Here is a 23,470-nt window from a genome sequence, read left to right as displayed (position 1 = left end):
AGGACATGAGAGCAGGCAATGAACATGCACCAAGCAAGGATTTAATAGTGCTCTGTTGTTTGCTGAGCTGTGAGTGCCAGGGAGTGGCCAAGCCACCACTGCCTGGCTCATCCACTCATTGCTGCTTCTGAGCACCAGAGGAGTTTTGTTGGCACCATGAATGAGACCTGGCAAACCGCTGAAACATGAAAGTCCTCCTTTTCCAAGAGGAGGACATTTCCAAGAGGGGAAATGAGAGAAATTCTACAGTTACCTCTGCAACTTATATCTTGGCAACATGACTCAGCTTTATCATGCCTCTAATTCACTGTAAAACTCCAATAAGTAAGATTTGAATTGCATTCCTATAACTTAAAAAATGGACACGAAGTGAGGCTTTGAACCCAGGACTTTCTGACTTTTTGCATCATCAAAGCAATTCTAGACATCCCCTAGATGTTTTTTAATAATATCAGAAAGACAGTTGAGTAGCTTTGTCCCCAGCATAACACAGATAAAATGATTTCTTACCATTATCATCACCAGAATCAGACTGGAAGGAGCTGAGTGACTGTACTTCAGAGTTGCTGCCTTTATTACTTCCTGAAAAACAGGTCACTTCTTCAGCGTCATCAACCCCTTTACCTTCATTGACAGCAAAAAAAAAGCAAAATTATACCCTCTAGGTATGCACATTTGTCTATTTATACCACAGTCATTTAAATTCTACCAACAAGTAGCCTTCTATTATTTTGTCAGAATACATTTCCTTCAGACAGAGAAAATTACCTATTAGTCAAGGAGGCAACTGATGAAGATACCTAGACCTTTGGAGTCTTTGAAGCCCGAAGAGTCTTCCAAGTGGCTGACACCACTGTAATCAAGGACAAAATGTCTGTATCCAGTGTTGCCTTTTTAGATGCCATGTAGTCTCAGCAGCAAACAAAATTACTTTAAAAACATGGTATAAACATTTATACAAGAGATTACAGTTACATTAATCTTTTCTGTTAATTTCCTAATTTGAGAGAATCATAAAGGCTCATTCAATGCTCAAGGAAGTTATTTGGCATCTTTTTATTTCTATTGGTGGCATTTGGATCAGATTTTAATGGCTCTACCACTGACACATAATATATTAAACTAAAAGTGGGTGAATTTAGATTAGACATCAGGAGGAAATTCTTCATCATGAGGGTCATAAGGTGCTGGAATAGGTTTCCCAGGGAGGTTTCTGATGCCCCCTCCCTGGAAGTGTTCAAGGCCAGGTTGGATGAGGCTTTGTGCAGCCTGGTCTAGTGTGAGGTGTCCCTGCTCATAGCAGGGAGGTTGGAACCTGATGATCTTTAAGGTCCCTTCCAACCTTAACCATTACATTAGTCTATCATTATGCTTCAATATACATTGCTTTTCTTGAGGCACATTCAGTCTTGACAACTCTTCTACAGTTAAAAAATGTAACTGCAGCCTGTGATATAAATTCCTATGTAATTAAACACACATTAATAAACACACTCAACTGCACATTGTATGAGAGATAAGAAACATGAAAAGTTATACTCCATAGTAAACACTAAGATAGATACCTGAGCTAATCACCAATGATCAAGCTCATGTGCTGCAAACACTAAGTACAGGTCTCCACCTGCTAGCTGTAGTTATTTCTACCAAGCACGGGGCATCTCCTCATGGAAGCAGTTGATTTGCACCTGCTGAGAAGTAGGGCATGTACTAGATTGAGCGAGTACTGCAGTAATGAAGCTGCACTGCTTCACACTCCCTGACAGCTGAGGTCTGTCTCCATGGTGTTGCCTCATGCTGTGCAGAAAGTCACACAGATACCAGCAGCATCTGTGGCAGAAACACCCAGGAGACTACAGAACAGAGCATGTATGGGGTCTGATGCTTCCAATCAGCAAAACTGTATTTAATGGTTAAAAAGGTCAACCACAACACAATTGTGAAATACAGCCCAAAGATTTTAAAACGTATTCCTGTTTTTCATTAGAAGACGTTAGCCAGTGAGCTGCCTTAGATGGAAAAGTGCATGTCAGGGTATAGATCTGAGGCAGTACCAGATTCCTCTCTCTATTCCTCAGTTTCCATTGCCTAAATATATGAAGTTTGTTGATCATGTAGTTTTATTTGACAGTTTCGGCTAAAGCTGTGTTGCAATGGGATTGAAGATGAATAGAAAAAAACTACTAAAAGGAAAACCATCATAAACCCCCCTCATATGCTGAAGCAAACATCTCCCGGTCCATATGACATGTTCTGCCCTGCAAGGATATACAAGGTAGAGCCACAGCTCTGTCCCAGCAAACTGGTATTTCCTGCTATGACACAATATGTGAAGTTTCTGGTATCTCCAGCAACTTCTTCAGGAATGGATGGGGCACTGTGTTACCAGATGAGAAACCATCAGAGAACAAATAGAGTAATAATGGGGACAAGAAATTCCATGATGACTCTGATACTGAATGTGGATGGGAAGGCAATGGCCTGAAAAGGTGATCCTGTACTTAGTGCATGATTTTCTGCTTGATTTCATAGACACTGGAAGCAGAAAATATTAGTTCATTTGTCCCCATTACAAAACAGGATTGCTTCTTAAAGCAGTTTTTGATGTTAATTCCCTTGGGAGACAAACTGCACAAACCTAGCAGAGTTTATATTTGAAAATTCTGCCCCAAATTATTTTTTTCAAGAGAAAGATGATGGCATTGTATCACTTGAAGAAGTAACACTCAGAGCACCTACTCATATGTGCGTTCTTAACAAGCGAAATAAATGCATTCAGTCATACATAGAAGTAGAGGTCTCACATGCCTACCACTAATTATATTCTTTCAAAATTAAACCAAATCTCTTCTTGGAGAAACTTCACAATTTTAAGTGTATAAGGCTGGAGGATAAAGAGTACCTGTGCCACTGTACCTGCTGTACCCTGAAGGCAAGCATTACCTATGGCAAGGAAGAGTTAAGAGCAGCAAGAGGTGATACTTACTTTCCAACCCAGCATCCCAGGTGCTCTTCCTGATGGAGTCACAGTCAGAGCGACAGGGAGACACAGCGGGGAGGTTTGGAGCGACGCTGCACACCACCACCCCCCGCCGGGCCGTCAGTATTCGAGGGGACTCGGGATGAAACGTCGTCATCTCCTGGTGCTCCACGCCAAGCCCATCCACTATCTTGTCCAGGTTATTCCTCGAGTCGCTCTGGAAGCACGGGGTATAGGCCATTGGCCTCACTGGGACCTGAGGAGGCCCAACCTCTTGGTAGATATTTCTGCTGTCCCCGCTGCTCCTGATGTTCTTGAACTGGATGCCGTTGCTCTTGTTGAGCAGGGCGGCAGTAGCCGGGTCCTGTACCAGCGTGATGTTGTTGCGGGAATAGTTCTTCCTGAAAACTTTCTTGCGAAAAACAATAAAGAGGACGATCAACAGAAATATGACAAAGAGGACCACGGCGATTCCTATCAGCTCCTCCTTGCCGACGTATGAATGCCCAGCTTGTATGTTGGGAACCACCACGGGGCGGAGACCGCAGTATTGCCCCACATAGCCAGGGGTGCAGTTACACAAAAATGAACCAAATATGTTGACACAGGAGCCACCATTTTCACATTCTTCTCTTTCACACTCATTGATGTCTTCTTCACACCTTAAAAGAAGAAAAAGAGAGTTTGGAGAATGCCTAACAAACACCCCAGGTAATACATGATGACTTCTCTTGTCAAAGTGAGGAAAGGCTGAGAGAGCTGGGTCTATTTAGCCTGGAGGAGACTGAGGGGGGAATCTCATCAACACATATCTAAAGGGCGGTTGTCAGGAGGATGGGTCCAGTCTCTTTTAGGCAGCATCCAATGACAGGGGAAGGGGCAATGGGCACAAACAGAAGCACAGAAGATGCAAGTTAAACATAAGGAAAGACTTTACTGTGAGGGTAACAGAGCACTGGAACAGGCTGCCCAGAGAGGTTGTAGTCTCCTTCCCTGGAGACATTAAAAACCTGTCTGGACATGTTACTGTTGGTGATCTTGCAGGGGGCTTGGATTGGATGATCTTCAGAGGTCAGTTCCAACCCTGACCACTCTGTGATTCTGTGAAGTGATACCATTAACACCTTGCTGGTGCTTTGCAAATGACATTATTATCATGCTATTCAATGGCATTTATTTTTTTCCACAACCATTCCATGGCTTTTTAAGACAATAACATGAAAACATCAAAAGAAATAAGAGTTTAAAGCATCTGATAGAAAGAGGCTAAGACCCTAATGATGCTCGTTGAATGTAATAGAGAATCTCAGTCTTTTTACATTGGTTTTAGACCATCCTAAGGGATTCAATGCAAAATATTAGGAGGATTCAAGAAGAAAATGGATGAGAAAAAATACAGTTAAAAAATCAGAGTATTTATTATAAGAGAAGAGGAGGATATACTGAGTGACTAAAATTATTTTGGGCTGGAGATAAAATGAGCAATTATTAGAGAAGTGTGTGGGGGGGAAAGAACAGGAACTTTAGTAAGATAATTGGAAAGAAGAAGATATTTTTAAAAAGGCAAAGCAAAAAGTACAAAGGGTAGACAAACTAGATGAGAAAAAAAAGAATGCTCATGGGCAAGTCAGGGGATTTTCTGTTTCTACACCTAATCTATGATCAAGCCTAGGATTTTAAGAAACTAAGGCAATAAATTAGGCTTTTATGTCAAGGCTAAGGTGACAAAATAATTGATCAATTTTCCAAAAAAAAGATTATATAGCAGCTTCTACAGACTTTATGGGATTGCTCAAAAAGCCTCTAACATTCGGGTGTGCATATCTCAGTGAAAACTGTCTGGAGATAGCATCCTGAAATAATAATTCAGGAGGCCAAGTTCAGAAAAGCATTTCTGAACATGCTAGTTTCATGTATTTTTCAGATGTCATTAGCAGACTCAAAATAAGCACTAAGTTTTGGGTTATTTTTTGCTCAGTGAATCATAGCTTTTGGGTCAAAATGTCTGATAAAAAATCCCACTGCTGCTGAACTGAAAAGCTCCTGTTGCCCACCTGGAGAAGGTCACTTACGTTACTCCTGTCAGGCCATTTTTGCAGCTGCAGATGAATGAGTTGCCAATGGGATCACATGATCCTCCATTCCGGCAGGGATTTGGGAAGCAGGCCGTGATTTCTGACTCACAATTCCTTCCTGTAAACTGGGAGAGGCAATTGCACTGGTAGCCTGGAAGGTGAGAGACACAAGAGAAATTAATCAGAAGCCTACCACTGTATCTCTCTAGAAACAAAGGCTTCTTCGGATACTTTACTCCAAAAACATTTTGTACTGAGGGGGAAAGGGGATGTTTATACTCATTTTGGTATGTCTGTGTCATTCACACAAATGCCAGTCAAGAGTCGGTTTATCGGAGATGTCTAAAAAATGGAAGCTCATGTCTACAACCAGGGACCAAAGGAAGCACTGCAGCCCAGACCTGATCTTCATAATTCAGAGAAGAATAAATGCCATCTATGCCCAACTTTGGTCACAAGAAATACTTCAGATTAAGGATGGCCCAGTCAGTATCTTTGAAAATGCACACCATATTGCTGACAGCAGCAGCCCACACTCCACTTAGGACTTCACTGAAGAATAAATGTGAGCTGAGAGCTTTTCCACATCTGCCTTTTACAAGGACAACACAGTAGGGATGTGACAATAACGAAACACTCAATAGTGATAATTACGGCTTTCATAAAGCACATCATCCATGCATGAACTATAAACTTCATAATACCAGCTGACCTGGGCAACGTCAGCTCTAATCAGAGCTGAACGTGTTCAGTGTGTGCTATTAAAAACTGATTTAATCACCGGCTGCAATACAGCAGACATAACTCCAATCAACTGGAGGGGGACCCTGTAGGGGATCAAAGTGTTGCTTCCACATTTCTTGCCAACAGAGGAGCAACATCAGTGTGAAAAACATTTCTTGAACCCACCAGTTCACTCTGCCAAGTATTGAATGACAAATCTCTTTTCTTTCCCCCTCTCCTCGTTATTTCTTATGGCATAACATCACTAATAAAACTTTATTTAAGGTCACAAAGAAATGCAGTGTGTGTCTTCATGTAGTGAACTGGATATTGAAATGTGTTTTTTCACTTGGAAAGAGCAAGGAACATGCAGGTTGTGAAAGCCACGAGATGGCTAGTTGTGAAAGCCACGAGATGGCTAAGGCAGTCCCTGAGATGGAAAGACTCCTAGAAGAGACTTGTTGAAGTAGTAAAATTTTCCTGGACATCTGTTAAAAACTTGGGCTGATTTTTTAAAGAACTACTTACATAAACCAAATGTCCCAAACAAATGTGTAAAAAGGTTCAAGCTCTAGTTATGGGCTTCACATACTTACTGAACAGAGAATATTAAGTGGAACAAGGAACCTTCCTACCATTAATACTGCTGGAGCTAGTGCTGAAATGGTTGAATGCAACTCTATTTCATGTCAAGAGATCAAGCTGATGCAGCTGAAATACCATTCCTTGGGAGTACGCTTTATAAACATATTTAAAAAGAAAAAATCGGTATCTATACACCTGAAAAAGAAAATGCTTATTTTAAAAGCCACTGTTCCAGGAAACAAGGTAGGAATTTCCAGCACAGTTACAAGGAAAATAATTTCACAGAAACAATATGGAAAAGCCCAGTGGAGGCAAGAAGCAAAAGCAATTTTGCATTAAGAATCCCACATCTTTTATGCCCTATAGGGTTCAATTTGCCTTGTTCAGTTACTCTAATTGAATTCTTTCATGAGGACAGGCTTTAAAGAACAAATTTGGAACCCGACTTGCTGGTGTATTCAGTCAAGAGTCCAATCCTACTTAACCGAAGAAAAACAAAACAGATACTCAAATATCATGCTCTTTCATTGCCCTGCTACAAGAAAGGAGATAGAAGCATTGAAGCATTGCTGTTTTCAAGGTTGCAAGGTTTAGAAGAGAAATTATTCAACTTTGGAGATTCCTAGAAAGGATCATATTTGGTGGGTATTAGTGAGATAGGATAATTTTTCTGTGATTTATACAGATCTCACTTGGACAGTCTGAACAACTTTCTGGAGCTGTAGAAACCTGGGACTGAAGAGATATAAAACTGTGACTGCACCAGGCATTGCATTTTGATGCCATCCCTATGAAAGATTTACTGTCACTTTACAAAGTAGCTGATCTAGAAATACCGTAGGTAGAAATCACAAGAGTGAATAAATAAGGCTCTTTCAGTGCTTCATTTTACGACTGAACAGTGACATCTATAGTTCAAAAATTTGTACTAATGTTTTATATATTTTATGGCCTCAATAAGTTTAAGTGAAATAAACATGTTCAATTCAAATATAACACATTTTATTCATAAACAAATCTGTTGCCTTATAAATAGCAGAATAGATATGCTAACTGATATTTTAATCCTACATAACTTTAAAATTACTTTAAAAAACCCCAGACTTTCTGTACTGAAGTTACTACTTGCTAACCATTTTTAATCACTTTTGAATCACCTTATTTTCACATCTTCTGTTTGATTAACCTGATTAAGTTCTAGATTCTCAGTCTGTAACATATTCTGTTGCATTCATTCACTGCAGAAAAACTGAAGAAATATTCATTTGGTAAAAAATAAACCAAAACCCGAACCCTTTACCACTAGCTATAAAAGGAACATGGATTTATTAATTAATACTGCTGCTTATTGTTTATATTAAAGATGCTCTAGCTTCTATTAACATTTGATAGTAAGAGGAGTTGAAACTGAATGCTCTGGATGGGTCAGAGCCCTGTTGGGCAACATATGAACAAGACCAAAATGAAAAGTGTGTTTCTGAAAGTCTACAGTTTTTACTGTATTTGATTTAATGATGGTGCAACACAGTCAGATACTAGATACTAGAAGACTAAAGTATTAAGTATAGATTCTAAGTCTGGGCATCAAATTTAGAAATAAAAAAGGCAATAAAACAAGACAGTTTTAAATTACAATATTTATCACTGATTTTTCATTTGCTATACATCTGTCAACTCCAAGCCACTGGCAAAAGGCACAGCACTTCCCCATGACACACATGCTCAGAGCTGCAGAGCACTCACCCGTGAGGTCTCCAACTCAGCAAAGCATATGTTGAAATTCATAAAGAAGGGAAGTGAAGAGCTGATACGATGGCTCAGTACACAGCATCTATCGACCCAGCTAGAAGACCTGCCAGGCCTTTTATGCTTCTCCAAACCTCTCAGCAGAGGCTGTAATTTTGCCCAGTACTGTCCATTGAAGCCACAATGCCATGGAAAAAATGCAATCCTAAAGTAAACCCTTTTGGTCAGGAGTGCATCCTGGATCTAACAAAGAGTTTTTATTACACTTTTAACTTAATATTCAGGTAACGTATCATGCATTTATTCCTATCCATTTTACATTTAGCACAAGAACAATAAACAAACTTTCCATGTCTGAAGACAACATAGCTGGAGAAAAGGCGAAATGCCCTGTCCTCTCAGCAGGGGATGAAAAAACCCTTTCAAGCAATCTAGGGCTTGCATCTGTTCACAATGAAGGCACTGAAAGTCTTGGAAATTCATTAACATTTAAGATCATACAGTTCATCTGGGTTCCCTCCAAGAGATACGAATATTTAATTCTGCACACTGATGCTGGAAAATGTTCATCTGCATTCTCCAAGGCTGCAAATTTTGTGATGTCACCACTGTATTTCTTCAGAGGGAACCAGGGAATAAAAGATAAAAAGCTCTGGTAAACACATCTGCAGTGCTGCTGGGGTGGGACCACAGCACCCCTCAGCATGTGACACAATAGTCTGTATCAACAGCTGACCTAAGAGCAACAGCAAACTGTAAGCAACGATACAGATCTTTCAGGCTATATCTACATTAGCAAGCCCTGCAGAGCAATGGCATTGGGTCTGTGGAGCAAAACAGCTGGTGCTGAGCACCCAGCACCCTCAGTGCACATGTCAGGGCTCTAGGGTCATGTTAGCTTCTTTCTTGGTGCACATCTTCCAGCTCAGTGCCATCCAGAGAGAAGCCTGGTCCTGTCCTTCAAAACCTCACCTCTTCATATCAGGAAGCAAAGCACAGTGAGAGGGGATGGTCAGAAGATTCACATAAAAACTCATTTGTGGCCTAAACCAGTAAGCAGACATAGCCCTGGCCTGCTTGCATATACTCCTGGGCTTTCCAATTGTTTCATAAGGCTTCTCTCATTCGCCTCCACTAATCTGAGTCCCCTCTACATAGCTGAGTCTCACCTTCTCACTTTGATTCCAACAGCTTCTCTTCCTGCCTTATTGGCACACCCCTGGTCAGAGGAATAGGGTTTTTTCAGCCCAGTCCTTACCAAAGAGCACCATGCTGTAAGCAAGGACACTACACAGGCCTCCTGCCTGTACCTATGTTTACTTGGTACTTAATGAGCAGAGTCAGAGGCCAAACGTGGGCATGGTGCCCTCAGCAGATGGGATGCTGCTACACAGTGATGTGTCTGCTGGCAGCACTGCCAGCCTGAGCATCTGAATGCCTTTCTATCCTCAGGTTTACTTGGCTTTATTAAAGAAGATGCTCTGAGCTGCTGCCAATTATTTTTTTGAACATGTGTATGCTCCTGTTTCTATGTATGTCATGCAAGAGGAGCTGGCTTTTATCTTTACGTTCTTTGGCTTTTGCATTTGATCTTCACATGTAGTTTCTTTCCCTGCTGGGCAGCTAGACCTGACAAACTCCATGTCCAGAAACAGGCCTGCCCTTGGCCTTGCTCACATGGCACTTTATGGCAAGTTAACTGGTGAGAAGAACTGAAGGTAAAGAGGACCTCTCCCAGCATCTGTATTTTGGGATGTTTACAGACATACCAGGCCACCTTCAAGAGCTGTGTACTCTTCAGCCATACATATTCCTGCTGCTTCAGATTTATCTGTCTTCAAACAGATTACTGCCTCTTGCCACTAGTTTGTATGAAATTTACCCTCAGTTTTGTTAAACCAGTGCTTTCTATGAAAGGATTGGCATGTATGTTCTTTGAATCTGAGAATTAGAGTCCAGATGTCTAAAAGTGTAGCTATAAAAAAGAAGAGTAAAACTCCCCAAATTTCTAAACTTTTAAGAAGTTAACTGTTGTGCATTTGGTATTCTCACATTACAGCATTCAGTTTTACGTGTGTGAGAAAAAACAAGATCAAGAACATAAGTAAGAGCAGGTCAGTTCATCACTACGGTATTAATAGACCCATTTTTCCCTGATGTCATTCTTAGGAACTACCTATTTCTCAAAAACATTTGTGAGTTAATGCCACCAACATGCTCTAAAAAAAATATATTAAAACTACCATTTAAGTGCCAGGTTGCATTTTCTCCTCTTTCTGGATTTAAATCTGTTAGTTAAACCCCCCCCCAAAAAAAAATAATCAAGCAAAAACAAATAAAAAAAAAAAGAAGAAGAAAAAAAAAAATAGAGGAGAGGGGAAAGCAATTATTTTCTGTCCTCACACTTTGCCCACAGTCCTTGACTCAGGAGATACTTCTGCTCAAATGTTTCATGTTCAAATAAAATTGCCTACTCATATAAACCATTTACTTCAATTAAATCCAGATGTATAGAGAACTGATCAAATTAAAAGGAAGTAACTATACTTATAATTGCAGGCTTTAGAAGCACGAGGTTTCTCTCTGTGGTTGAAAAGCTTGGCACAGTGTTCAGATGTGATTACAGTAAACCTTCCTATTGCTGTGATTGCTCATGTTGTTATTCATGCAGATAAACATACATTTTCTATTGGCAGACCTGGTAAGGCCACTCTATTATTAAGGTTGTGTGACATTCCCCATTTTAAGATCTCGTATTCAGCAGCTTATAGCTTAACCACACTTTAAACACTTGGTTGCATTTTCTTGGGAAATTTCAGTCCAAAGAGCCAAGCTGTCTCTGAAAGTCATGCTGTTTGTCAGCTTTCAAAGTGGTAGCAACTTTCTTTAAAAATAGTTTTATTGACCCACGTTTATGGGTAGGGACTGAAAAGTCTGGAATAATGTGGCCTGTACTTCAGGGCTGTGGTTTCCAGTGTCTCTACGAAAACTGTTCTAAAGCCATCTATAGCAGAAGTCTTTTTCTGCTAGGAGTCTCCTGAGCTGTCAAACCTGGTGAGTGCCCTCGCCCCTTTCCCAGCCTGCAGGGTCCCTGAACATGCAGTACCCTCACTTTAACCATCAACAATGCAGGGCATATACTGCTGCCACAGGAATTGATTTGGATCCATGGAAAGACAGAAGTGCAACCAGAGGTTCATGTCACCGTTGCTTTCTGCTGGCCCATATACTTGATTTTGAAAGAAGGGAGGTTTCCCTGTATTCTTAGTGGTGTCTTGGAGCCCTGAGTATTCTATGCTTTCTCCTGCAGGCTGTTTCCCATTTTGTCCTGTCCAATATGCAGTGGGGTCAGACAGCAAGAGCCAGCACAGGTCACTGACTCTCCTCTTAGGGCAACACCTTTGCCAGCAGCCCCAGCACAGCACTGTCCCCGAGCCAAGCGCTTCGAAGTTGCTGTGGATTTCCCCAGATGAACCCCACTAGCAGCAGTGTGGACATGCTCCCAGTGCACATAAAGCAGCACTTTAGCAATTCTCCAAACAAGGACACGATACTACCGCATTCCCATAACTGCAGGATGAAGTGCAAGGTAATCAGAGGCAGCTTTTTATCAATGGTGATCAGCAGTGGGCATTTCCATCGAAAGGAAGATCTCACAACAGGAATACCATTATCAAGGTTTGTGTTTTAGATGATCGATTTATGCAAATTTTATGTTAATTAGACATGGCCTCTTTGATTTCTAGCATGTAGCCAGCAACTCTTTCATGTTACACTGTTGGGTAACTTTGCTTGACTGTTTTCTTTTAAATTTAGCTGTAAACCTGAGCTTTCTTTTTCTTTCTCTTAATTTCATTGTAAAGCACAGCAGGGTTTTTGTAAGAAAAAGCATGCTAACAGTGTATGAAATTTGCACTGTAAAATTCAAATTAGAAGATTTGTTTGTTAAAACAAATTCTATAATTATACCAAATATTCCCTGTTTACAAAAAAAGAGCATTATTCTCCATAAACTTTAATAGGAGCATAATACCATATATATAGTTAGGAGATCCTGATGCTACTAAATGCCCTTGGGATTGGGAAAAAGACCTTTACAGGATATATATTTTTAGTGCTTCTTCCTACCAAAAAAAAAGAAAGTAGCTGCCATTTTCTTGCTTAAGATAAAATGAAGAGTTATGACATTTTTGGTTTAATATTTCAAATGAAAGTCAGCTGTTAACATCCACCTCACAGAATAAAATGGCTAATTATTCCTAAATGCACACTGCAGTTTGTGACTCCACAACTAGCATTTGCAATGCTGTTGGGATCTCCACTCTATGGAATTTAAGTATGTGGCCCTTTTGCATATGGGGGACCATAACAAGAGAACCACTTTGCCTTGTGAAAAAAAAATGCCTGTGCCTTCTCCTTGAGGGCTGCGCTGCAGAACCATGGAGGTACAGTCAGGGCCCATTGCGCTGGAATTATGGCTTTATAACAATCCTTTATTTACACACACTGCTGAGGCAGTAAAAACAGCAAACAGATTTTTTAGTGGCAGGCAGCCGAAAGATCCCGCAGGGCACGTGCCCCCTTGCTGAGGCAGGAACGCAGGCAAGTTATATTTGTTCCATGACTGCTTTCCAGACGGGAATTATGCTGACATGAAAATGGTGCTTGCCATTCCAGTTAAAAATGGGTTCAGTCTTCAGTGTTTCTCCCCTCAGTTTGAATTGGCATCCACGTGGCACTGGGAAAAAAAATAATTACTGGAAAGTGTTTTGTTAGAAAGGTTTCAATTTACTCATCACAAGATTGCTGAGCAATACTGTAAATAGACTCATATAAAATCAATAGAAGGAGTTGTTCTCATGCTTCCTAGAATGCTTGCTTGGCAAATGGTTAACCTCATGTAATAAGTATGGACTCTGAATCCAAGCCATGTTATGTTCATGTAGATATTACAGCAGTATTTCCTAGGGATTTAGATAATTCTGCTTAGCAGTTGTCTCAGTGGCTGCAGCATCCTTCTGCCTCCGAACGATTTTCTTTTGCCCTTGTTGTGGATACTCGCTTTCTTTCCTTTCCTTAGTAAATAAAGATTCTTAACAACACACACAAGCAGCAAGATTTGTTCTTGTGCTGCCAGTCCTAGCCTGCCAGTGCTTCGTTTCATTCCCCCCTACAATTCTCTCATCTCTTTCCACCAACAGCAAAGCCCTGACATAACCTTTGCCCTGCCATGGGAAAAGAGGTGGCTGGATCAAAGCCAAGGATCCAGAGGAGATGCTACCTAAGTTATCTCAGCATCAGAAAATCCACATTGTCAGGCTTTCTCTATAAGGGCAGGGTTATCTAAGTGAGAAGCTTCTGCCTGACAGGTTTGCTCAGATCTCACCAGGTTCCAGCCCTGAAAACTAAACTGTTGTAAAATTCCTAAAGTTTTGAAAAATCTACTGGGGAGAAGGTGATAAAAAAGGAAATATGAGAACAAAGCTTGAAACAATAAAAAATAGAATCAGAATAGATACAAGGGAACTACATGGACTCAGTAAATCTGAAAACCCTGGACAGTGCTTAAATGACTCCCCCACCCCAACAAAAAAACAAAAACAAACAAACAAACAAAATAGTGGGAACTTCCCTAGGAAACCATGACCAAAACCACTGAAAATAAGTGGATGGAAAGCTCTCAAATTTGCAGAAGATCTCTCTGCTGACCATCCTCCTTTTTGGCAGAAGTTTTATTCTGCCAGAAAAAATGAGGAATGCTTCCTGCTAATGCAATGTGGGAACTGGAGGGGAAACCTGTACACTGCAGAGGCAGAATAGTCCTGAAGAAGAGGTCCTACACATATGCCATTTGCTTTTTTCCTGCTAAGATGCTGACTGTTCTTCTGGTCTCTGCACTACATTACTGGGTAGTAGGTCACTGGCACAGAGTCACACAAGCCACCGTGTAACCACTGGATAGGAAACTCCAACACAACCACAGTTTAAATCAATGCCCTTTAACCTTTGGATAATATTACTTACACCTTGAAGCACTCGGGCCTCTGAGGAAGCTGTAAAATACACTTCTGGGGGGGGGTACAATGGGTTGGACTTGTTATTTTCCATGCAGACACGTAATCAAATTACTCCCTCACACGGGGACCAAGGTGTTTGTGGACAGCTCAGTAATTATTTGTGACAGCTTCAGAAACAGAGAATGACAACAGTGTCATTGCATCTGGGGAGGGATGTTGGAAATCACCATCTTTCTGTACAGCCTTCAATGCTGTAAATAGATCCTGAAAAATCCAGCTGAGCATTAAAGTAATTGTAATTCTATTGGTTTCTATAGAAATAGTTTTATCCTAACAGCCAATAAATCAATTTCCTCCTGGAACACTAATGCAATGAGAAGGGGCACCATTTCACCATTATTTATAGAGCAAACAGCTTTTACACAATTTGCAATACCTATCAGAGTTTTATAGACTTCATCAGATTTTTCAAGCACATTGCTGCATAAAAACATCTCTGGCCATAAATTGTAGAGGAAAAATGGGTGGTGGGGGAGAATGGGAGGGGTGGAGGGGGGAAGAAAGCAAGTTGTGCAGCAAACCCACAAAGCAATACGGAGTATTTACCACCAGATGGCACGCTGGTACAGGTGCCGCCGTTCTGGCAGGGATGCCTCTCGCAGGCATCGGGGTAGAGGACGCAGCCAAGCTTCAATTCCGTCAGGCCAACCACTTCTGCAAAGCTGCTGCGCTTGTTTTGGAGCGGCAGCTCGTTGTTATTGAGGACAACGGAATCCAGGCAGCCCTGAAAGCCGCTCAAGACCTGCGTTGTTCTCTTGTCCGTCAGGCTGCGGACGTTATCCACTTGGACCTGGGCGCCGAAGTAGACCGAGCTGTCCGTGCCCAGAGTCTGGAAATAGAGGGGGGCTTTGCGGCGCTCCACGTAGCTGTCGTCCAGGGACAAGCTGGTGAAATTGCGATTTAGCTCCAGGAAGACAGAATGCCAGCTTCCATCATTAACGGCCCTGCCAGAAATTCCCAGGATTCCCGGGCCACTTCCACAGTCCAACTGGAACCACAGTTTGCCATCGACAATCTGCAGGAGGAAAAGAGAAATCAAAGTGCTTGGGGCACTCAGCCATCTCATAATACACGCTCATAGAAAACCTGGAAACACAGAGGACTTCTAGACATTCTCTATACAGTGTTAAAGCTGATCTCCTACGTGACACCAAAACAGAAAGAAGCTGTGGCTTTGTAAGGTGATAAATATCAGCCTACTTAGAATCTACCCAAAGGCAGTCACTGCAGATGAACTGAAAATACACAAAAAAATACGGAAATACAGATGCAGAACACAGGACAGGAGTAGGATGAGCATATGTTTCACTGAGCATGTCCTGTCATCCACCTGTGTGCTGTGATTCTACTCCTGGGGGTTGATGCTACCAAGGGGACAGTCAGGGCAAGAGGCCACCTCTGAGTGTTTGAGAGAGGCTTATGGCAAAGTCAATGGCCACTGTTTTCAGCTAGACATGTTAGGTGCTCTGCTCACACACAGATCCTCTGCCTCTGTAATCTTTCAGAGCATCTCAGCAAGGTGTGGATTTGTCCCTAAGTGTCGTAAGTTCAGTTTCTCTAAGTACAACAGTAAGATTTTGGTTGACTAAAAAAGTGAGATATTTCCCTGGGACTACCTGTTCTGCCTGTGTCTCATAGATGACACGGAATGGCTCGTACCTTTCTTCCTTTCCTGATATTTATGCTGGGTTCACAGCTTTAGAGGGATTTTTAGGATTTCTCACTCTCCCTCCTGCCTCTTGCCCATCTGCAGTCCTCATAAAGGGGAAATCTCTGCCAGCCTGCTGGGGCAGGCAAAGTGCAGAGTGAGGAAATAGGTACAAAGCGCTGGTTTCCTGATTAGCAGTCTACCCAAAGAATTTAGGTTGCTTTAACAGATGGCAGATAAGTTTAAAATGGCTGACAAGGCTGGAAATAATTTCTTATGACACATTAATTGGATTCAAACTCTCTGAAAGCTCTTGCAATTATTTTACCTTCATGCCATGCTCTAGGAATTATTTATCTCTGCAAAGCCCATCTCAAGATAGTTCTGTCCCATTATTTATCCCCCTGAAAAGTTCAAGCACAGTGTCCTTTTTCACCATGTCTCTGCAGCACATGTTGTACTCTCACTGGTTTATCCATAACACAAACCTACTGCTCTCCTCTAGCCAGGCAGAGTTGCCATAGCTGTCAATGGAAGAAACCCTCTGCACTTTGGTGACCTGCTAAATTGGCATGACTAATGCAGATGAGAGGATTGTGTCCATCTGACTTTGGCCATTTTTGGCTGTTTCTGGCATGAATAGTTATTAAAAACTGTGTTATCTAGAGACATCCCTTGGCATGTGTTGGAACTGGTGTTGAAACCCTTCTCTGCCAGGCTCACTGATTTGGCTTGAAGGCAAATGGGATACTAGTAATCTACAGGAGCAGACTGTGCTGTTGTATCATTATCAGCATTTTACTGTAGAATCCCTGGAGAATCACAAAACTACCTGGAGAAAAGCTCAGGGTAAAATCTTGTGCTCTGATGATCTTTGCAGTTCCTTTTCCTTTCCAGACCTCAGGCTCTTCATCAGCTAAATTTGAACTGGGCTGTAACCTCAAGCCAAGCCACACTGGGCAGTCCGTGTGTGAACCACACCACTCCACCACTCTGCTGTTGCTTGGATGAGGTGGATACAGAGGTGCTAAGCACATTACAAGCATTCTGTAAATGCCAGCTACCTCCTCATTCTGCATGGCATGATGTGTGTAGTGTGATACACATGTAGAAGGAGCCAGAAGAGCAAGAATTAGTCCCTGCTGTGGGCAGCTGGCTATTTTGAAGTCCTTGACCTGTAGGATGCAATAAAACTGAGAAGTGAGATCTATGATAGTAATACAACATGCTGGCAGGATAGATGTTGCTTGGTATTCCTACAGCTCAATGAAAAAAGGCTAATGGATATATAGAAAAATATGTCTGGAATATTTTTCATTTAAAAATCTTATCTTAAATGACTCAAAACTCATCTGTAAACTATTTCTGTGGATTGAAATTGGGCCTATCAAAGCATCTGCTCAGGAGGAATCTCAGTAAACAAGATGCCCTGATGAACTGAGCTGGTTTCTCTCCGGAGATGGAGCAATAGTTTCTTTCCTCTCTGTGAAAAAAAATAGTTCACAAACCTTGAAAGTGCTGCTCAGAAAATGTGGTCTGGCTCAACATGAATACAAATCAAACAGAAAAATAAATGCCAACATATTACACTTTGAAAAACAGCCATCATCAGATAAGCAGTTAACTTGCTTCTTATTCCAAAGCCTTTTTCCTAAGGAAACTGTTCTACTGATTGTGTATAATACACATATACCTCCCCTAAGACTACTTATACCCTGAAGGACATGCTGCCTGCATGTCTATTACCCTTACTCACCAAACATGCTTTTCCAATTATCTTTATAAATACAACACCACATATGAACACCTGGGATAAGTATTACACCATTTGTATATGGGAAACTATAATCTAAAATATTTGCCATTAGAATATGCTTTATACATCTTTCTCATCCACTTTTATTTCCTTTTACCAGGAGATCATCTGACACACACAGTAAATATCTATTGTCTGAAAGGCTATGTTTCCTTCCTTTTATTAACAAAGCACTAGTAACCTCCACCTCAGGCCAAATGAAAGATGGAAAGGATGGTCCAACACTTACAGTGCTAGCCTAGGATATGATAGATATGCTTGGGAACCCACAGTCTGTAACATTCTTCCTCTGGGATCTCAAGCAAGTCATTAGTTTCAGGTCTCCATCAGTAAAAGAGGGATAATGTCAATTTCCCTCTCTCACACCAGTGCTTTAAGGATACAAACACTGAAGACTGACATGCCCAGATACGGGACCATAAAAATACTTTCATTAATCAGGTGGTCACAGGCCTTGCTGCGGCTGGGCATGGAGGAAGTATATGTCCTCTGCTGGCCCTGTGCCTCTAGAAGGAGGAGGATGAGCAGGAACAGCAGGCAAGGAGTGGGGGCTGCAAAGAGCTCCTGTCCTGCCTACTTAGCAGCTAGGCTGGTAGGGCAGAAAGGAGAAGGGTCGTCCACATGGCAGGACAAAATGATGTCTCCACTCCTAAGCATGGAGAATTCAACCATAGATCTTTGATTCAGCAATTAATCCCTGGTGTTCCCATGATTTTCTGTAACCATCTGTGATGTCACTGACATTGTTCAATCCTCAGAGACGTTATTTGATTATAGCTTGGACCTTGGTACCAAGAAAAGATGAACTTCAAGCTAACCTCTCACTAGATGAAATACATTCAAGTGAATGGTATGTAAATCCTAAAAACTGCCAATGCTGTTGTCCAGGCTCAGTGGTTATCCAGACATAACCTTGTGGGGTGACTGGTCTGGTTGAGGGTTGGCAGCATCAGACTCTCAGTTCAGGACTGCATGTGTGGCACTGCTTTTTTCTCCATCTGTGTGATGTAACACAGCAGAGAGCTTGAGTTACTTCATCTCACAGCAGAGAGATGTAAACTCTGCAAGCCCTCACTAATGCAGCCCACAACACCAGCAGAGACCCTCTGCACCAAGACGAACACAGAGAGATGCTGCTGAACAGACAATTCCCATCAAGCTTTCTCCTCCCAGAGCTTGATGGGCTCAGTTACAGCATCTACCGTTACAGCTACGAGGACAGAGAGGTTAATGCATACTTAGGCATGTATGCTCTGGCAGACACAAAATTCCTCACCTGTACAGAAGTACAAAGAACAGAGAATGCTCCAAAAGCTGATGCAATCTGTTACATTTCAACAGTTTCATTCAATGAGCAAAATTGAGCCAAACACATATTGTGAATTATATTAGAATATTAGCCTGGCTAAGATGTTTGGCTAACATCCATATTTGTGTATCAACATAGGTAATAAAATGATCAAATGGTTCTTCTGAGACCAACTTAGGCTCACACAGTCCATCTGCAGTCACACACTATGGATACAGCATGCTGACTACTAATCTATCTGGGGAAATATTTCGTTAGCCGAATCCCATTTCAGGTTTGTTTGTGTAAAACGGTATATTTAATTAAAATATTACTTGTTTCAACTCTAGCCGTAACTGGGACCATATCCAAGCTTCAGCCTTATCCAGCATAAGCCATGCAGCAGTAATGCATTAAAATGTATAATACACACTTAACTAAACCACACAAAGTTTTATGCTAACTGCCTGGACAAAAAAACATATGCTTGCCTTTTACCATTTAACAGCTATATTTCTGGCATGTTAGGCAAGTTTTTCTTTACCTATTGTTAATCCTTTGAATTTCACAAAACATGTTAAATCTCCATTACAGTCCTTGGAAAAAAAAAAACAAAACATAAATTATGAAATTCTCTTCTGCAAAGGCCTTGTAATGCTTAAAATTATTAAATCTTACTTTTCCCAGATAGATGCTACAAAGGAAAAAAGGAAATGGTGATAAAATTTTGACATATGTAATTCTGTTAGAAGAAGAAGGCCATTGACCTGCATCTCATTTTGCTCCAATTGTCTTAAAAGCAAGAGCACGTAACAAAAAAAATGGTCAGCCTCTCAAAATCGATGGATGAGTTGCTTTATCTGAAACAGCTGAATAAATAACACCCTTATTATATTGTATCAACAGAGTGTAGCTGGTAGGCTTTCAGCAAAGTAGTAGACAAGCAGTTTGCTCTATGGAATTGATTATTCATCCAAGAAGGACACCGTGTTATGATTATGAAATATTTCCATCCCTGGAGTTATCACAAATGTATGAGCTACCAAAATTAAGCTGAAAACACTGAAAACCATATTGCAGCATTAATTTTTTAATAGACTGCAATGAAGGAGACTTGTTTCAAAAAAATCAATACCACTACATGCCCCAACAGGGGTGCTGTTTCCTGCTTGCTCTCCAATGAGCTGGTGGTACTAGGTGGTTGGTCTCAACTTCTTCCAACTCTGCCTGTGTTTGGAGCTCAGTCTTGGTGCTGGGTCCTCTCGTGCTAATCCGTCAGATGCTTAAGTACAAGCTTAAAATTAAGGTATGTGAGGAGTTCCAATTGCCTTCAAGTACAGGAAGTTAAGAAAGTGATTAAGTGCTTTGCTGGAGTAATGCCAGAGCGCTCAAAAGAGCACAGGATCCTATCCTTGATCCTCTATTTGGAAAGCTTCTCCTCATGTTTAATTTAATTGAAAGCAATGCTCAAATGATAACAACTTCACATTTACAGACCTCCAATTAATCTACTTAATGGCCTCATTTCTGAGCACTTCCCTATCTCACAACATACATACCTGGTTAAAAAAACAACAAAACAAACTAAAAAGGCCTTACCTCTGGGTTTACAAATGAAACAACACATGCTTAGAAAGTCTAAAGGCAAATTCCTTGAAAATGTCTCAGTTAGGGTTTATGAGACAGTGGCCACCCCGAAGAGACCTGCTATGGCTACATCCCTTGAGCATAATGACATGTGCCTGCCACAGAGCACTTTTGTGAGTCTTCAGTCTGATGTTCCTCTGCTAAATGACCTTCACAAACAAAACTCTTGCAATTCCTGATCTTTTAAGTGATGCCATTTCCTCAAAAAACACGCTGAATGTAAAGCTTTACTTTTTTTAAGCCCTATGCTTATAGAAAAAGTCAAGGGTTAGACCTGGGGAAAGGATGCATCCACTGCAACTGCAAATCCTGCCCTACCCAAAAAGCCAAGCATAAGGTTCTGGGAAGGGAACTCTCCGTGTCTTTCCCTGCATGATGCATGGGAGAAAGTGGAAACCTTGCACTTGTAACACTGTATACAAGTCCCTGGGCCTCTCTCATCAGACATGTGAAGTGATGGATTCAGAGCTGGAAATCCTTCCTTAAAGCTAGAAAGCAAAACTGAACATGACCTGGAGGTTGTCCACTGAGATTGGAGCAGAGTAGCTGCAGTTTTTGTCACTGGTCCTTTTAAGTATTATTTTTTCCTCCCAGTATCTTTCAAACCAAAATGGTTGGGTGATTTTGTGAAGCAGTGACTGGAAACACATAATTCCAACCTCACAACTAAAAACTCAGTCCAGGTGACTGCAGTGAGGGAATCTCATTTATTTTTTTTGTATAGTGTGAATTTTTTTCTTTTGGTGGCAAAAATCTCCCAGTGTCAACTGGAGATTTGCACTCAGTTGACTATGATCTGACCTGCTGGACTCTTAAGCACAATAGTTTTATAAACTAAACTCTAATAAAATAAATTCTCCTATCAATCATTCCAACCCCATTTTAGTCTGTCTCTGTATCATCTATTGGCTTCAAGTGGTGTCTTTCACCAGGACCCTTTGTTTTTTTCCAGGCATTTTTCAAAATTACAAAATTGCAAACATTCCCTTTGATCTATGCTAAGAGCAACCATGATGAAAACTTCAAACAAGGTCTTCAAGACCTTAGTTTTGTTTTGTTTTTTTGAACAAAAAACTATACTGAGAAGTTGAAACTGTGCACTTCTACGTCTCAAAGCAGAGCTTAATTGTCTTGTACAAATCTGAGTAACTCTGAGAGTCCCCACTGAAAGACAGACAGTACTACTGCTCATGAAATATTTCAGTCTAACAGCTCTAAAATTATTTGCTGCCCATTAATAACTCATCAAGCCATTTGAACACTACCTAAGCATTTTGCCAAAAGAATTCTAAAGATTGCAAATACAGACACAAAAGGCTCTGTGCCATTTATTCCACTGCTGAATTATGGGACATGGCTGAGTTACAGAAGTCAATGTCTTAATTTTGTACCTTAGAGGCTCTAAGCAGAAATACTATACATGCAGGCTCTTGGATGAGGGTAGCACTCTTTCCATCCAGCAGGTATTTGTCATTCCACAGAAACCCAACAATGAACAAAAATGCATGGATAATGTATCAATTAAACATTGATTGGTTATAAATCTCCAGCTAGCCCATGCCTCTCTCAACAAATGATCTTAATTCACAGAGTGCAGAAATCTTCACATTCAGTAGGAGACACGTTCTAATCAGTTGGTTTCTGGAATTAATTCGGCAGCACTGAGGAAATACCCTTTAACCTCAGGCACAGACACAGAGGAAGAACAGTTATTTCAGCATAGTTTTGACTGTATGGTCATATAACGGCCATTTGGCCATATATGGCCAAATCTTACATCTTGTGCAGACTGGCTCCTTCATGGAGACACACATAACACCCAATGTAGCACTTTTCAAGTAAAGTACCACTAACAAGCTGCTTTTTTTGGATCATTGTTATTGCTGCTATTGTGGAAATTGCTGGTTTTCTCTGTTAGTATGAAACAGATCAGACTTTATCTGCTCAAGCTACAGCTGAAATGAGCACAACATTCCCCAAACTGACAGCCAATAGAAAACACAGAATCAAGAAAAACAACTGTGGAAAAGATAAGTTATTTTAATTACCTTCAGAATTATACAGGGATTAGCTCTGGTGTACATTATAATCCCATTGCTTTGCAGTGTTCGCAGACGGAGAGCCAACTTGAATTCCTCTTTCTTGCTGTTTTCAGAAACCCGGTATTTAATGTAGCTATTCCCAGCAAAGCTAAGGGAAGTGTGGCCTGAAATAACCATTTTGAAAAGACACATGTTCTTTTAGTGACACATGAAATAATTCCTCAACTGTCAAGTTAATTGAAGAATTTATAGAGCTAATGAGAATACTGAGGAAGAAATAAATAAAGCCAAACTTTTATGGGAAAAGATCTGGCATCTACCACAAAAACTTTTTTTTTTTTGGTTGGTTGGTTGGGTTTCTTGTTTTGTTTGGGGGTTTTTTGTTTTTTGTTTTTTCAAGTTATTTTACAGGGTTGAAGGAAAGCTCTGCTTCTCCACACTTACAAAAACAGTGGGTTCTCCAAGTACTCAGCATGTTATACACCTATTATTAACGTTATACACCCCAGGAGGCACCTATGTTGCCTTGCTGATAACAGAGGGAGTCAAAGATGCCAGACAAACCCCTGCAGTGAGTTCCCTGCAACCAGTGCCCAGGACCACACCAATACACCTCAGTATCTGCTGTTGTCAGCAGGAAAATAGCACACGTCCTCTGTCATACAGCCCTGAATTCACTGAAGCCAACAGAAAGTTCCACTTCTCTAGCTTTCCACCTGGCTCTTTATATCCTAGGGAACAACACAGCTGCAGAGAACTAACAAATGTCCTCAAACTTTATTTTTGGGTTGAAGTTTTGGTAATCTCAACAGTAGGCAGAAGAGTTAATTACAGTGCTTTGCC

The 23,470-nt window shown here is 41.0% G+C and overlaps 1 protein-coding gene across 1 annotated transcript in view; it reads right to left on the bottom strand.

Annotated features, from left to right (window-relative positions):
- FAT3 (FAT atypical cadherin 3) overlaps nucleotides 1-23,470 on the bottom strand; it is a 351,811-nt gene that overhangs the window by 12,737 nt on the left and 315,604 nt on the right. Inside the window, exons 21-25 of the mRNA XM_051628838.1 lie at nucleotides 22,634-22,791; nucleotides 14,733-15,201; nucleotides 5,053-5,206; nucleotides 2,987-3,642; nucleotides 511-624 (exon numbers count right to left, since the gene is read on the bottom strand). Of these exons, the coding sequence (XP_051484798.1) occupies nucleotides 511-624; nucleotides 2,987-3,642; nucleotides 5,053-5,206; nucleotides 14,733-15,201; nucleotides 22,634-22,791 (1,551 nt within the window). The remainder of the gene's footprint in view (nucleotides 1-510; nucleotides 625-2,986; nucleotides 3,643-5,052; nucleotides 5,207-14,732; nucleotides 15,202-22,633; nucleotides 22,792-23,470) is intronic.

The sequence above is a fragment of the Apus apus genome, chromosome 1, assembly GCF_020740795.1.
Source record: "Apus apus isolate bApuApu2 chromosome 1, bApuApu2.pri.cur, whole genome shotgun sequence".
In the NCBI taxonomy this organism is placed as follows: Eukaryota; Metazoa; Chordata; class Aves; order Apodiformes; family Apodidae; genus Apus; species Apus apus.
The sequence above is the reverse complement of the archived record's forward strand: the minus strand, read 5'-3'. Positions and strand labels throughout refer to the sequence as shown.